We start from the raw sequence: 16,403 nt of genomic DNA, 5'->3' as shown, positions 1-16,403 counted from the left end.
AGGGAACTATGCGTATCCCAGGCTCAGGAGGGTTAACAGGGATGGCATAGGTTTTGTCCTTCACATGCTGCTGGAAGCTGCTGTCTTACTACTGGCAGCCTCCTGTTGCACTTTTGTTGCAGTTTTTAAGTGTAATTTTAATATCAATATCTCAGAAGAGCCTGCATTGCCTGCCTGATGCAGGCTTGAAAGTTGCGCCCCACACTTTCTGTTGCTCTGCTTTTTATTTGTGAGTGTGGAAGAAGTAAATAGACTTCCCAGACATGTGTGAAAGTTATTAAGAAATGTATAGGCTCTATGAGCATCTCGTGGAGAAAGGGAGAGCAGAAAATATACAGTTCTGATATGAAAATTCACGTTGATGTATGGCATCACTTTAGCCTGTGCGTACTCTGGTGTCTGGTCTTCAGGTATGCACTCTGCCTGCATTGGGGTTAGATGTTGGAGCAAGACTTGGCACACAAACCTGTGTGTGTGACCGTGTGTGTATGAGTATGTGTGTGTGTGTGTGCACGTGCCCTGCTTTCCCTTGGGCCATGCAGGTAGGCAGGAGTCCGGTGCGGTTTTGTCGGGCCTCATGTCTGGATGCCTAGAGGAAAAGGACAGGGGAACACTTCAGGATGTTTCCCAGTTCCTTTTTGTAGTGAATTTCTTAGAAATAAGTCTGTATTTCAGTGTACAATGTTTTCTCAATGTGTTCTTTAAAGCTGAATTAATATTAGCCTTGTGTCTTGCCTGGGATTGGTCCTGTGCGATGATGCCACCTGACCTATGTAAGCTCCTCCAGTGGCTTGTGATGGGCCTGGAAATGAAGGGGAAAGGTGCTGCAAATGGAAAACCTGTCGTAGGTCCCCTGCCCCAGCCTCCCGTCTATGCTCTTTTACCTTGCCCCATGGACTGCCCAGTTGCGGAAGCAGAAGGAGATGTTCCCATGGGCAGCTGTCCTCCAGAAGTACCACCCCGCCTTAGGGTGTGGAAAGGGAAGAAGTCCAACATACAACTCCAGTGTGTTTATCTCTTTGGGGAGGCTGGTGCCTCGATCTGAGCTGGACAACAGCGAGGCTGAGCAGCCCACCTGCGTAAAGGGTCACACAGGACTGTATTTTGCTATCCCTGAGAAATCAGATCGTTCTGTTCTCCAGACTGGCAAAGGAGACTGCTTCAGGGGCTATCATGAATAAGGCTCAGTGTGCTTCGAAAAAGGTGGCATTTTTTCTTAGTCTGCTATTGAAGTCCAAGATCACTGTGTACAGAATGCGAATGTATATTATATCGATTTCTTGAGACTGCCCTGAGTTCAGCTATGATTTGGTGCTGTAATACTTTGAAGGTGACTGTTCCCATTCAAAATAGCGCAGAGTCATTTCCTAGCCCTGCCCTTGGACTCTTGGGGAGGACCGTGAGTCAGTGCCTCACTGACTGTCAGAATTTGCAGAAATAATAAGATACTCCTCAGGGAAGACTCTAATGAAACATTTCTGAAATCAAATGGAGGACTGACTTGGTGGCAAGTTGAGTTGTGTGGCAGTGTGGATGGCATGCAACACTTCTCTGTTTTCTTTACTCTGGTCTAGGCATTTAAAAAGAGGCAAGCTTACACTCAATGATAAGCAGGAGAATTTTTTCTTATTTTCTTGGTTCTGATGAGAAATCACCAGTGAAAAAAGGCTTGAGGGTGGTCTGCTATAAGCTATAATGCACCTGAGCCGAGGAAGCCCTCTGAAATATGCATATACCGTGTGGAGTGACAAGAGGCATCTCCACTTCCATTGGTGGCTCCTCCTTGTATTGGGTGGCCCCCTCTTCCTGAAGGCATTTTAAGAGGCAGAACAGGGGAGCTTCCCTGCAGTCTCCTCTCTCCCTCGCTATTACTAGAGGCAAAGAACTGTGCCAAATGACAGATGAGGTATCTTTATTGCTTAGCTTGTTTAGTATTCATAGTTAAATGTGTACCATATACTATAGCTGCTGTAGAGTAGAAATGTTATAAAGCAAAAAATCAATTTTTTGCTGCTTCCCACCAGTGTATGAAGCACAATGTTAATGCATAATGCTCTTTTCTGAGTAGTGCACAAAGCCTAAAATGTAATATATTCTATCTGCCCATCTTCACATGACTCTTGTTTTGGTGCCAGGTGCATAAATCTCTGCCCCTTGACGTTCTTGAGCAGATGGATGCTGGTTTGATTAAAGTGTTGATAACGGGCATTACTAATGGGAGCACAGTGGTAAATTTCAATTTACTGATTACAGAAGATGTGGATATCTACTACATCATCACCACTTTTCGTGATGCCTTTGAACACAGCTCGTATTTCACAGTTGACAAGAGCAGTCTCTCCATAGACGGTAAGGAGCAGCTTGTATCCCAATAGTTTTTCAGAACTAGAAATATGATAAAGCCTATTATTATCCTGCAAAACGGGTGGATGAAAAGCCATTCTCTCTCCTTACACTTCTGCTGCTTATCTGTCCCATAAGCTTTTTTTTTTCAGAGAACATCAAAAGGTGAAAAAAGAAGTGAAGTAGTCTTGATACAAAAGGACAAGACCAACTGACATTTTTGTCTACATCTAGCATTAATTTTATAGAGAAGATACAGACATTAGAAAAAGTGAGTCACAAATTGAGGGGCTTATGAGCTACCAGTGGAAACAGGTCCCTGTACACTGACACAACTAGCTCTTTAAACCAGTTTTGAAATGCATTAGTCTTTGCTTTGCACTAATAATGTTGCATATGATAGAAAACTCAAGAAACAAATACACGAACATGTGAATTCTTCTGCACTGAGAGTGTGTGTTTTCTTCACACACCTGTGGGTTAGAAGTTCAGATGAAAGTTCACATCTTACCAAGACCAGCACAATGGCTGGTCATATATCTTCTTTTCCTTTATATGTAATTTAAGTTGTTAACAAGAAACGTTAGTCTCCTGACTAAGTATTCTTGAACTCTGTTTCACAACCTGATGTGTAATCTCTGGAAAAAATAGCAGATTCTGTATCCTTGACATGATACATTTGTCCAAAGAGTATAGTTATACACTGTCAACTAGAATCTTATGAAAAATGACTTCAAAAGTCTGTATATGGTTTGCCCTCTACATTCTCTTTGCCTGTTACCCTTTCAGCTGTGAATCTGGAAAGCTGCGTATCCATTTAATTAGTAAGATCACAGGTATCTCATGGTAGTGCTTGGTAGAATGCGTGCTCCCCTTGAACTTGTGCTAAATCAAATGCTTTGTTTTAGGGGCAGGTCCTCGTGATTAGTGCTGCTTCCTGTGTCCCACCTATGGTGTTATGTCCTTATTTGCACACTTACAATTGGATCTTGTAAAAAGAAAGAGAAGTAAAGTGTATTTTTCCTTTCAAAAGTGAAAATTTTGGCCAGGTAAAAAAAAAAGAAGCAACTAAACTGCAACTTGGACCAGTCACACAAACCTTCTGCTTCACTTATACCGGGCATTTACTTAACCATCTCCTCAGGAATGTGGAATGGGGGAAGACAGCTGAGAAAACCCCTGGGGTTAAACATATCCCCTTGGACTGTTGATCAGTTTAGGAGGATAGGAGGTCTGCAGCAACTGCCTGCATTTCACTATCTGCTGGAGGGTTTTGTCAGTGTTTCCAGTATCCCATCTCTTCTAGATGCAACTGCTGCCTGACACATACAGTAGTATATCACACCTGGGAGGTGTAACCCCACATGATATCATGATGTCATGACAACGCTCCAGTTTCAGAACCCTCACATTTTCATTTATACACTCTCCAACTTCGCATTTTGCTTAAATATACCCAACAGATTATGATGAGTGCAAAAACGAAGAAGATGACTGCTCTCTGGATGCATCATGCCATAACACGCTTGGATTTTACCAGTGCAGCTGCAATGAAGGATTTGCTGATGTGCATCCAGAAAGGCCTGGAAGAAGCTGTGAAGGCAAAAAACCTTTTTATTATCTAATGGCTAACTGAATGCTTATCTATCTGATCTTTACTGGATGTGCATGCCACACATGCCACAGATCTTGAAATATTGCTAGGAATTAATCCATTTTGTTGTTCCTAGCTAGACCCTAATGGGAAAAATCTTGCAGTGGACTTTAAGTATTTCTGATTCTAACACTCTGTCATGAGAGTGTACAATATTTGATGCTATCTTTCCAAGGTTCTTTTAACAGCTGTATTTTCTCATATTGGGATTAAAATCAGTTAGGATTGTCAAGATTGTTATTTTCATTAGCACTAATAGAGGAACAGCAGAGATAATAGGGAAGATGACAGAAATCACTAGTTATGTGGTTTGAGCTCTGTACGGCAGCAGGGATGAAATGTTGGTATTGCGAACTACTTTTATTGTATAAGTCAATTAATTCACCTTCTCTGTCTCCTTAAATCATTTGTTAGCTTACATCTGATGGATCCTTAAGCTCCTAAATTCCTTTAGGCTTCTTCAGTAGTTTGTATTTGTTTTTTTAACCACGGTGATAAGCTACTCTTTGGATGATGTCATAAGGATTTGTCAACTGATACCAGCCTTTGCCCAGTTTTGTTTAACTAAGATATTTAGTATTATGATAATGAGCTTTGAGGAGTTCAGCTCTGAAAGAGCACAGACTTTTCTTTTTCTTCCTCTTACATTCAAATATCTTGCTTGGGGAATAGAAGCTGTACAACTCATTAAAATTATTTAAGAGAATTTCTGTGCAATGAGATGCATCATTTGTGTTTCACTACAAATGGAGTTTATTATCTTGATGTTCTCTAAGCCAGTGGTGGATGAATACTGAAGTGGTTTCTACCAGCAAAGAGCCATGAGATAACCCCAGAGTCTGTGTTAGGGATGTCTGATGTTCAACATACGCATCGATGTCAATCTGTGCTTCTCCTTTTCCCCTGCTTGCTTTCTTCCTGAATATACATTTCCAAAAGTTGTATATACATTTTTTTAACTTGAGCACACCAATTATTGCACCTCTCAGGAAATAAAGGAGTTCTACTTTACTCAAAGGCACTTTACTTATTACTTGTGCTTTTTCTTAAAAAAAAACCCCAAACAACAAAACCAGCCTCAGCTTTATAAATAAGTAGAACGGGTTAAAAAAAACACAGAACAAGCCAGTTTCCTGCCAATAACTGTGAGTTTCCTCCTAAATGTTTGCTTTTACCTTATAAAATCAATTTGAATCTGTAAATTACAACAGTACTTTTATTTTTGACACTGTACAGCATTTCCTATCACCCAAGAGGCAACACTGGCAGATGAGAAACTGGTGCACGACACAATTTCACCTGCAACAACTTTGCAAACTTCGAATCATGTTTCCTCTCCTGCTCCATTGGACTCCTCTACTGCTGAGCACAAAGTTCTGGAGGACACCATGTTCTCTACTGAGGTGCTGCCTCCTCTCGCTATGAATCCTGTGTCAACTCCTGACGTTTCTCCTCAAGCATCTCCTTTCCCCCTCGTTAAACCTGCCCAGGAGGTTTCCATTAAAGATGCAGTGAGAGTGTTCTGTGAAATTGAGAAGATTGTCCTTACCATCGAAAAGACATTTTTACAGCAACAGTCTATCCCAGAAACTTCCTTGTACCTGGGGAAACCTCACTGCAATGTAAGCGTCAGCAATGGCACTCACGTTGTGCTGCAGGCAGGCTGGAGTGACTGTGGCACGGAACTTGAGACTGTAAGTGAATGTGAAGAAGATGTGGAAAAGGTTTTTTTGGTCTTGGGGATGGTATGAGAAGGGGGAAATTGGCAGATCCTTAGCTAGGAATGCAGTCTATTAGTTGCTGAAATTTTGGACAAAGAAATTTCTTTGGAGAGAGAAAACCTCTTCCTATTAGAGGAAAGTTCTGGTTTTGTAACTTGGAGACGAAGGCAAGCAAGAAAGAGAAGGGTAATCTTTGGGATCAGGCAGAAAAAGGGCTTTCCAAACTGAGAGTCACTTCCCATGCCTCTAAGCTCCCTCTGCAGCTGTCAGAAACTTCTGTTTTCTTAGAAGCAATTTATTTATCATAATTAGACAAATAGCTCAATTGCTATCAGTATTGGGGACGAAGAGTGATGAGTCTCTCTTTGGATCTCAAACCAAACGCTATGATCAGGCCACGCCAAAGCACAGAAATTCCCTTATGGAGCAGCTTGGGGAAGAAGAGGAAGGCTAATGGGTTTTCATTGTGTCACTCTACAGAAAATAAGACACAAAAAGTTTAGCCTGTTTGATTTTTGCAGCCAGGAGAATAAAGAATTCCAAGCACTTGAAGGTAGTAAGCCTGTAACTCTGTTATATCCCTAGATGCACTAACGTTCACAAGTTCTGCTTCCCTCTTTCTGTGTTCCAGAACATGACTAATACTGTAGTGAAAACTATCCTTCGGAATGATGTTTCTGCTCAGGGAATAATCCACCATTTAAAAGTTGCCAGTCCGATTCACTGTGTGTTTCAAAATGATCTCTTGACTTCCTCTGGATACACTGCGGAAGGGTAATAACTCTCTGCTTTGAAATGCTGTTGTGTGGCTGAGTGCTGCGGCATCAGAACCACCCCCCTTCCCCCGGGGACCATAGCCGTATCCAGGGACAGTAGTTTTTATGCTGAGTAGCCTGTGAGTCCTGTGCTCAGGTGATCCCAACTATGGATGTACTCCATCTAACATGTCAATAGATCCAAAACCAAACAAGCTTAGCTATTGCCTCGTTAAACCATACATGAAAATAAAACTCTGGGAGCTACTGGTGCAGGTTCCAGAGCCAGAATTCCTGACCTCTTTTTGCCTCCCTGGGCAATCACATACCTTTTGGAAGATAGCGATGATGTATCTTTTCGACTGAATCAGGTATGCAAACTGCTATGTGGGTGCTGAGTATGGCAAATTTTAACTCCCACAAATCCTTATTTGATCAGCTTGATGAAAGGAGAGGGTATGTAATGCAAATACTTTTTTTTATGGAAGGCCCCATCTTCAAGGTGGAATCAAATCCACTGTTCACAAATAATCAAGCCCAGGCTCACAGAAAAGGTTACAGCACAAGCTTTGCTCTGATGTTCTCCCTTCATACAAGCGCAGCTTCTCTCACTTGCCTCTCTCGCTCCTCTCTTACCACCATGCTTAAGCTATCATCACCAAATCTACCTGTTTCCTAACCCTTCAGACATTGTATTTTCCTTTCTATCCCCCAAGAAAGTCTTTGTTAGATGCCTTCTCACTGAGCTTCAAAATTTCTCATGTCCTTCACTTACTATTCAGATTTGTCCCTTCTAAATTTTTCTGCCCCTTCATTTCTTCACTAAGCTTTTATTCTTCTTACTTTGAACTTTAAGACAGCCTATAGCCTCGTTCCCTTTCATATCCACTCAAATATTTTTATCTGCTCTATTTGTCTTGCCGAGACATTTGACTCTTCGGGTTTTCCTACTTGTGTTTCCATGCTCCCTGCCTCTCCTAACCGAAAACTAGATGCATTTTCACCCTTTCCTCTTGAACAGTATCCTGACATCCTGAGCTGCAGATGACTCGTCACTACTTAAATACACAAGAGGTGAAGAAGCAGGTACTGATTTATAGAAAAATGCAGTCAAATTTGTGTTCTTTAAAGGAGGTTAATTGTTGTTTCAGACTTTACACCATCTTTGAGGATTTGCATGGATCTGGACACTTCAGAACAGAAATGCAGTTGTTTATTGGGAACTCCCCAATACCAAAAAATTTCAGTGTCTCTGCCAGTGATGAAATATTGATCGAAGTGGGGATCCAGAGAGCAGACAGCAAGCTCAAGGTGGTCCTCACTGACTGCTGGGCAACTCCGACTAATAATTCAGTGGATCCCCTCTCATTTACTTTTATTAGCAACAGGTACACCAATGCCTCTTGCAAATAGTGTGTGCCACCTTCCAGTGGTGCTGACTACTGATGTGTTGTATTTTGAATGCCTTTTACGTGTGTTGTCGTCATTCATTTACAATGTCCCTTACCATTCTGATGGGTCACACCTCTGGACAAGGAAGGTAGGTATGAAAAGAAAGTGTTTTCAAAGGGCAGTGTGGTAGCTGTTTGAGTTTGTTTGCTCACCCTGTAGTTCTGTACAGGAATTGTACTTTTGATGTGAAGAAACAGGCAGTTTTGGCAGTCAGCAGTGAAAGAACATTGAAAAGTGTGTGCTTTACCTATTTTTCTGTGGTTCAGATATTACCAAGAACTTATGTGACTTCCTTCAGTGAAGGTGTAGGTTAGTTAATTCCTACACGTTGTGGCTCACAAACAATAGTCTAGCAACCTCTGTTTAAAAGGAGGTTTGTCCCGGTCTGTATCCCTGATCTCACTCCAATGTCATATTCCTTGGGCTCAGACACCGTCTTAAAATACAAGATAGTCACTGAATGACACCGAATCACAGAATGGTCGGGGTTGAAAGGGACCTCTGGAGATCATGTAGTCCAAATCTCCTGCTAAAAGCAGGATCACCTCAAGCAGGTTCCACAGTAACGTGTCCAGGCCAACACCTGAATATCTTCAGAGGAGGAGACTCAACAGCCTCTCTGGGCAGCCTGTTCCGGTGCTCCCACCACCCTCACAGTAAAGAAGATTTTGCTTATGTTAAGGTGTTTTCTGAATGCACTGTGGCGCCACAGAAACCTCCCAGATGGTAGCAGAGGTGCTCTCTGCACAAAACCCTTCTGTGCAGCGCCTGTCCCAGCTGGGCTCCGGGGGCCACGGGGCTGACACCTCATTCAGTGCCCATGCTGAGTGAGGTCCTTGTGCTTTTGCAGGGCAGTGACCATGCCCAGACAGAAATGTGGGTCTGTGTGGGCACTTCCAGATCCAGACTGATCTGGTGCATCCCCTAAAGGCTGATGTGGCCAAGAGAAACACTCCTAATGTCAACAAGTGCTAGATCACAAAATGGGATCACTCACTAGTCCTTTCGCTCAGTAACAAAAGCTATGCCTTTTAATATGATGTTCTTTCACATGGAGTCTGATGAAGCTAGACAGCTTTTCTGTCACTCTTTCCCTTCTTTTCCAACTCTCCAACCACTTCCCAAATCTCCTATTCTGTTTGGTTACTTTAAGAATAAAGCAGCAAATAGCCCTGTACCACCTCTGTACTGCTGGAGAGTTGCTTCACAGAAGGTCTGGCTCTGGTCTTCTACAGGAACCTTATAACCTGAGCTATTTGCTATAACCACAACGTGCCTTCCATAGCCCTAGCTGCTATGTATGTTTTTTTCTCTTCCTTTTCAGCTGTCCCATCCCCGATACATACACCACACTGCTAGAGAATGGGAATTCAAGCAAAGCACAGTTTAAGATGAAAATTTTTTCCTTTGTCAACAATTCCGTGGTTTACCTACACTGCAAAATACGTATTTGTATGGAGACACCAGGAAGCACCTGTAGGACGGTAAATGTTTTCCCATGATATACTATTTTTCTCTGACATGCCATATGCAATCCAGCAATGGAATCAAAGGAGTAATGTTTCCAAACAGGGTTTAAAATAGCTCTCTATATTTTCTTTTATATTGAAAGCAGGGAGGAATGGGGAAGAGCTACAAGCACAGGGAAGTATCTGCCTTTCTTCCTCTTCCTCATAGTTAAAAACGTGGAACTTGCACAGAAATGGGTATTAAAGTTGGGAAACCCGAGAGCTGAACCCTTCACCTCTGCCTAGGGGTGGCTAGAAGGCAATGAACAGATGTTACAATGAAGTAGGCTGTTCAGAGATGTGTCAGCTCAAATAGATGTCACCAAAAAGCAAACTCCCATTTTGGCAGCGCTAGCAGGAAAGTCTGAATAAATTGATTTGGGATTTTTTTGTCCCTTTTTTCCTCCCTGGAGATCTGCCTCTCCAGATCAGAGTTTAGGTATCAGGAATGGAAGCTTGGTGGATTAAATTTCTAGGGCTGTGACTCTGATAGAGTTTATTATGGCTTTTAAAAACCCCGTTGCTTTATAAAGTGATAAACCAAGAAACGTTCTGATAACATCTTCAGTTTCTAACTGTCTGTGATCCAAAGCATTGCTTTGTTTCTGTTTACTTCTAAGTAAGCAACACACACTTCTTCCTCTAAAAATGTACTAATACCATAGAAATAAGAAAAAACAGGATTTGCTGATGACCTTTTTTTTCTTTACAACAGACACACAGGAATTCTCCTCTCCCTTTGCCAACTTTCTCAGCTCTTCCTCTATCAAGGATGTTTTAATTAGGAGGTGTTCCTCCATTGTTTAACATTTTCCTTTGGCTCTAAATAACTCAGTTTAGGCCCATTATAAAGCAAACGATTTCTTCCTAAAGGATTAAATATGGCTAGCAGAAGATACTTGTTTCCCGTCTCAAAGTATAAAGCTTCCTCCTGATAAAAAAAGAAACACGGCTGACAGAAGGAAAGGTGGCTCAAATTTTTGAGATTGAATTTAAGTGTTAAAAATCAGTGCTTCAGCAACTCCCAGCCTATGTCCTTCTTTGGAGGACATGGTGCCCTTGCCCAATTCACTGTCTTCTGCACAGCTGAGGAGGGACATGGGGATGGATGCAAGGCAGGGGAATAAAAGGAGTGGGCAAGACAAAGGCTGTATGGGCTTACCTGTCTGCTGTAATGAATTAAAGATTTGCTCTGCTGGGAGCTGCTGGGTTCACTGTTAGAGCAGGCTTTAGCTATATGGATTAGAGTTCAGGAATACGGTCAACTAAGGGACTGGTGTTGAGCCAATTACAGGATTCTGTGATGGGTTAATTCTGCTGGCCCAAGATGAGGCTTGACTGAGATTGACATCTGCAGTAAACAGGGCACAGCAGAGTTAGTAAGTGACATCCTCTACTTTCATGTATTCTGTATTAATAATTTCTATATTATTTATGTATGCATGATATATACGGTTCTTCCTTCTATGCAAAAATTACCCTCCATGAAAATTAGTGAATTCAGTATCTCAAATTGAGATTAAAACTTTATACAGAGAAGACAATACTAGGCACATCTGCACAGGATGACAATGGCTTTTACAAAGATGGGAGGGGGAGCTGCAGGAGGTGCAAAGATCAAGGAAAATTGAGGCAAGAGCAGAGTATATTTGGAAATAATGTGAGATAATTGGGAGAGTGCTCAGGGTCTGGGTTCTGATCCTCTGATCTGTCTGCTGCTCTGGAGGATACTGACTTGCTCCAGGGCAGATTTGCTTCAGCTCTTTGCCCACAAAATTGAGACTTACGTCTTGTATTATTTCTTCTTACCCATCTTTTTATTTCTTCTTTTCTTGGAGGAAGAGAGTAAGGTGCTTTAAGGTTCAGAGTAGAAAAAACAGTCAGCCTGGGGAGAAACATAGTAAGAAATGAGTAGGAAATGTAACTTTGTATGGAAAGAGAAGCCTCCTTTTTTTACATCAAACGAAATCTATCTTTGATATAATGTGGCTGCTCCGTGGCCATGTGGAAGCCAAAAAATCATTTACATCAGGGAGCAGCTGTGTAGCCATATTCTCTAATGGATTTGCCATCTGGGAAAGCAATTTGAGGATACCCCAAAGTCACAGCTACATGTTTTTTTTTGTCTGGGGGCTGACCCAGCTAAAGACACTGTTGCCGACTATGGATTGTACAGGCTTTTTCAGTGTAACCAGGCTGGTAAAACTGATGAGACAAGCTGGTAAGAAACCCTTGCACTTCCCTTCTTTCTTTTGCTGATTATAGTATGGTACTGTGGTTTCTCTGTCTTTATGTGCGCTACCAGGACTTTCACAGTATCTTTTGAATGACATCAACAGGCAATGGTTCCCATCAAAGACCTTTATTTGCAACTTAAAACAGAAATGTAGCAAACAAACTGAATGGTGCTACCAAAGAAATGTACTGAACATGAGTGTGCGATGTGTTCTGCAAGTCCTGCTCAAGCAAAGCTAAAGCAGCTAATCCTCAACATTTCACAGAACAGGGCTTTCAAACTAGTAGGGGTTCACCTGTCGCTGGAGAGTTGTGCACTGCATCAAAATGACACACAGCTTGGCAGGGGCTGAAAGTTGCTGGTGCTGGTTGCGATATCTGCAAACAGTATCCTCTGGAAACATCCAAACAAAAATGTTTGCAAAACTCTGGCATATAGAAATAGTGAGATGTTTATTCTCCCATAAGGTTTCTCTAAAACAAATGGAAAGTTAATGAAAAGAAAGATATTTTCTGTGTGATATGTTTGTTTACATCAGTATCTTGCAGTGTGACTTATTACAGATTTTATATGGATGTTTTCCTAATGCCATTTCTTTTGAATTTCTATTTGGTGCTTGTTTCAATTTAAAAAAGCATAACATTAAGAAACAAAAAAACTAATGAGGGAGAGTAGCATTGGGCTTTCGCATACTCATAAAAAGACTTCATGTTTTTAATTAGTAACCCAGATTACTTGTTGGAATTTGACTTGATTGTTGCAGAGATGCCATGCAGCTCGATCCCTGAAGACTGGTGAAACGATTGCTACGCATAGAACGTCCTGGGGACCGCTATGCAAATCGGCTGGTGAGTCATGAATAGATTCTGACAAAAAAGGGATAGACAGTAACCATCATTTTAAGATTCTTCTTCTCTGGCAAAGGCACCTGAAAACCAGTGATGCAAGGTTTTCTTGCCCCCCTGCATATTTTTCTGAGGAGCGGTCTTCCTTACTGAAGCCCTGTGGCAGTGTGGAAAAGCACGGACCCTCCTCGATGAAGTGACTGTTAGATTGTAGAGGGAATGTAAAAAGAGAAAGGAAGAAAGTGCTTTGTGTAGCTATTTGCACAGGGTAGCAAGTAAACAGCTACAAATTGAAGCAGTTATTACAATTGTAAAGTGTGAAAGCAGCTTATATCTTTTAGATTGCAATCAGTTTTTCAAGTGTTTACTCTACATTTTTGTTAGACTGCAGTTATATTGAGTGCTGAAGTTCAAAATCACAGGAGATAAGAGATTGCATTGCCATGGTTCTTTAGACTCCCTGCTGTTACTGCTGTGGGGGAAGGAGGTAGAGCCTCGCTGACGCTCGTTAATCAGGTGGAATAATACAGTACAAGTTAAAAGAGAATGAACACCAGCACTATGCACAAGAAAGGTCTGATTTGTTATGCACCTGCCTCTTCTGCATTTACCTTGAGTGGTGTTTCTCAAGGGCAACTGTGTCCTCTAACATTTTTAGTCATTTGCCTTTCTCCAGCCACTTGCATTCATATCTTATTAGCTCTAAACACACCAACACGTTAACACATGGCCACTGTGATTAGACAGAATTCACTCCCTTTCCTCCTGCTTATTGCCTGTTTTGCCAGTCACTGGATGCTCTTCTGACTGTGGAGATAAGTTACTGCTGGACTGTTAGTGGATTCAGGGCATTTTTTCTTCTCTGCTGTGATGGTCACAACGTTCTTTTGGAACCTGAGACAGGCTCTGACTTAGCATATTGTATTTTTCTTCTGTTATAGGCAGGTAGTCTGTTACAATAAGCCTCCAGGGTTCCGTTCTGAGTTAGTTCTTTTTTTAAAACTTAGCAATTAATTCAGCTTTCTTTGTACAGCACTTACATCAAGTAGATCTCACTCCCATTTTCACTGGAGACCCCAATCCATTTGTAATATTGAAAAACGGTCATTACTCAAAAGGAGTTCTGGTGAGAGGAACTTTATTTGGGTTGCATTACATTGATTCCTGGGAAAAAGTGGCTCTATGAGATGTTGTGTGCTATTTCCAATTTGGATACTTACATCATGTTTTAAGCCTGAGGCTAGACCTAGACAGGGATATACATCACCACGCTGAAGGAGACAACATGACAGGTAAGTTGCTGCAGTGAAACATGAAAAAATCTTTAACTGATTTTCCTATACTGCCTGACCACATGATGTAGCAAAGACTAGTGACACTTGTCCTCAGGAAGACCTGTTCTGTCTGTGTCTGACTAAAAGCTGCCATTTCCACTTTGCATCTTCTTTGTCGTTCCTTTGCTTCATACTGAAATTCAGAAATAAACCTGAATGTATTACAAAACACTGCCTTGGCCTGTTCCACATCTTGGAATGGTGCCCCGGGTGTTTGAACACCACTATTACATAGCTCCGTGGCTGCCAACAGTGCCCTTTGGCCAAAGATCTTGTCTCTAATTACAGGCATGCATGCCTTAGTGCTTGTCTTCTATGCATCTCAGGTACCGCACAAGTGCTTGGCTAAATAAGTGCTATCCTGAAAATTTAAGCATACAAAGAGAGGTATTTGTAGGTGCATCAAGCTTTTACAAGAATGAATTGGAAGTGTGCAAGCCTATGGAGACAGCTGGCAATGAGGGGCTTGACTCTTGCTCACACACAGAGCTCATGACCCACGGTACCACACTGTTTCCTTCCCCTCAGTGTCTGAATGCTATTCCAAAACACCACCGGTCTCCTGCAGGTCCCATGACATGTCTGCCAGACCTGTGCAGACGTAGACACCCTTGGGCTTCTCAGGTGGCACTAGATGCCTATGATCAGATTACAGAGTTGAGCCCGCGGTGGTCACTTCAGTGCAATTCACTTACTTGTCTCCACTGACTGCACCAACCAGATCTCTGCTGACTAGAATGGTAGCTTAGAGACCCAGCACATGTGGAGAATCCTTTCCTAAATACTTTGTGTTTAAAGAATCATAGAATGGTTTAGGTTGGAAGGGACCTTCAAGATCGTCCAGTTCAAACCTCCCGTGCCCTGGGCAGGGACAAGGAGTATTACCCACGAGACAAAAGAAAATCAAGTGGCTTTTAATAATCATAGATTAATGGGGACAGGATTAAGATGGGAGAATGCTTCACCTCTATGGTCACTCTGAAAGTAAGGTAGTATTTCAAAAAGTCACCAGTACTAATCCTTAAATTCTTATTTTACCAGAAAATTGTGGAGTCAAATTCCAAAGATGCGTCACACTTATACCTGTAGGGACTCTACACTTGTATATAAGAAGAGAACTTGGACTGTAGATCACAGACCTGTCCATGAGACTCATCCTCCCCAAAAGGCTGATTCATTTCTCTATCACAGCATTGCATATTATCTGATTTGTAGGCAGTGTTGATGTCTTACACCAGGAAAAGATTTAGGAATTTCAAAGCTTTTTTTTCCCTTCACATTCTTGTTTTTATTTTAGCACCTGATTTGAAGAGAGAGAAGGAGGCTGGGATGGGAGTTGGATACATCATACTCATTGCCTTTGCTGTGTTGGGTTTTGTGCTGGGAGTTGTGAGCTTTCTCATTTTCCTGTACCAGCGAAAGATGGGAAGATACAACTTCAGAATCAAGTCTGACAACTTCAGCTACCAAGTGTTCTATGATTAATGATTTCCAGGTTGCCAGATGTAAGTATCATGAGATGTAAGTATCATGTTACTTTTTTTGGCTGTTTACCTCTTCCTGAAATGGTTGCAGATGAGCATTCTCTGTTTAAGGGTGTTTGCACCTCCCGTCCTGTTTGCCGTGGTGAAGGTCATAGAAGTAAGAATGAAATTGCTACCATTCTTGACTGTTTTCAAACATTGCAGACTATGGAGAAGGAAGACAACCTTCTCTTCCTCATCTTCCTTTGGTCTCAGTCAGACTAAATTGACACTTGACTTTAGAAGAACACCATTAACCATTTCCATAAAAAGCATATTGCCTTTGTTTTGGATCGTGGATTGGTAGAACAAAGGAGAGAAGCTTTACCACTCTCTTTTATGAATCTGCTTCAGAAGTGATCTGTTTCTGTGAAAGCTTGAGTTTAATTTTCATTTTGCAGAGATTCTGGTTTTCAAGAAAATTGTTAAACTTAAAGAGCTTGAAACACTGATAATACATAAGCAGTGCTTACAAGTGCCTGCAGAGAGTCTGAAAAGAGCTCTGAGGAGCATTAACCACTACAACATATACTGCTTCTGCAGCTTGGGAATTTATGATTTTTCCAGAATGCCATAGGATTCAGTAGTTGTTCTGTAAAATGAGTGCGTTCTAGCTGCTCATGATCATTTGTATGTTTGTCCTTTTAAGAGGAGGAGAGATAGGTGACAAAGGTAGCTTGCTGAAAAAGAACATTGGTTCACAACTCAAGGATGTTTACTTCGGATCTAATCAAATTCTGTTCCTGGGAACAAAGCTTATTTTACCAGAGTTAGTGAGTAACTCCTTCGTGATGGAGCGCTCATATATGACAATGCAGCTGTCATGACCACAGTAAATTCACTGGGCTTATCATGATGGCATTTGCAGATAATTTAATTTGCTTCACTAAGTGTGATAACTCTTAACATATATCACAGAGAAAGGATAGGGAAGACTGTGTGCCAGCTGTCTGCTTGTAAAGTCTTGAATAGTCACTATTAGCTGTGTTTGCCCTTGTATTACATTACAGGGAACACCCTTTCTAGTCATCT

At 41.6% G+C, this 16,403-nt stretch overlaps 1 protein-coding gene across 1 annotated transcript in view; it reads left to right on the top strand.

Moving 5' to 3' along the window:
* The window catches only part of UMODL1 (uromodulin like 1), a 50,021-nt gene extending 34,668 nt beyond the window's left edge, over positions 1-15,353 (top strand). Inside the window, exons 14-21 of the mRNA XM_009560874.2 lie at positions 2,136-2,349; positions 3,807-3,944; positions 5,234-5,691; positions 6,350-6,492; positions 7,625-7,861; positions 9,250-9,409; positions 12,433-12,517; positions 15,146-15,353. Coding sequence (XP_009559169.2) covers positions 2,136-2,349; positions 3,807-3,944; positions 5,234-5,691; positions 6,350-6,492; positions 7,625-7,861; positions 9,250-9,409; positions 12,433-12,517; positions 15,146-15,333 — 1,623 coding nt within the window. The 3' untranslated portion in view covers positions 15,334-15,353. The remainder of the gene's footprint in view (positions 1-2,135; positions 2,350-3,806; positions 3,945-5,233; positions 5,692-6,349; positions 6,493-7,624; positions 7,862-9,249; positions 9,410-12,432; positions 12,518-15,145) is intronic.
* Positions 15,354-16,403: the final 1,050 nt, after the last annotated feature.

The sequence above is a fragment of the Cuculus canorus genome, chromosome 1, assembly GCF_017976375.1.
Source record: "Cuculus canorus isolate bCucCan1 chromosome 1, bCucCan1.pri, whole genome shotgun sequence".
NCBI classification, from domain to species: domain Eukaryota; kingdom Metazoa; phylum Chordata; class Aves; order Cuculiformes; family Cuculidae; genus Cuculus; species Cuculus canorus.
Note: the sequence above shows the minus strand (reverse complement) of the source record. Positions and strands in the feature narration are given on the sequence as shown.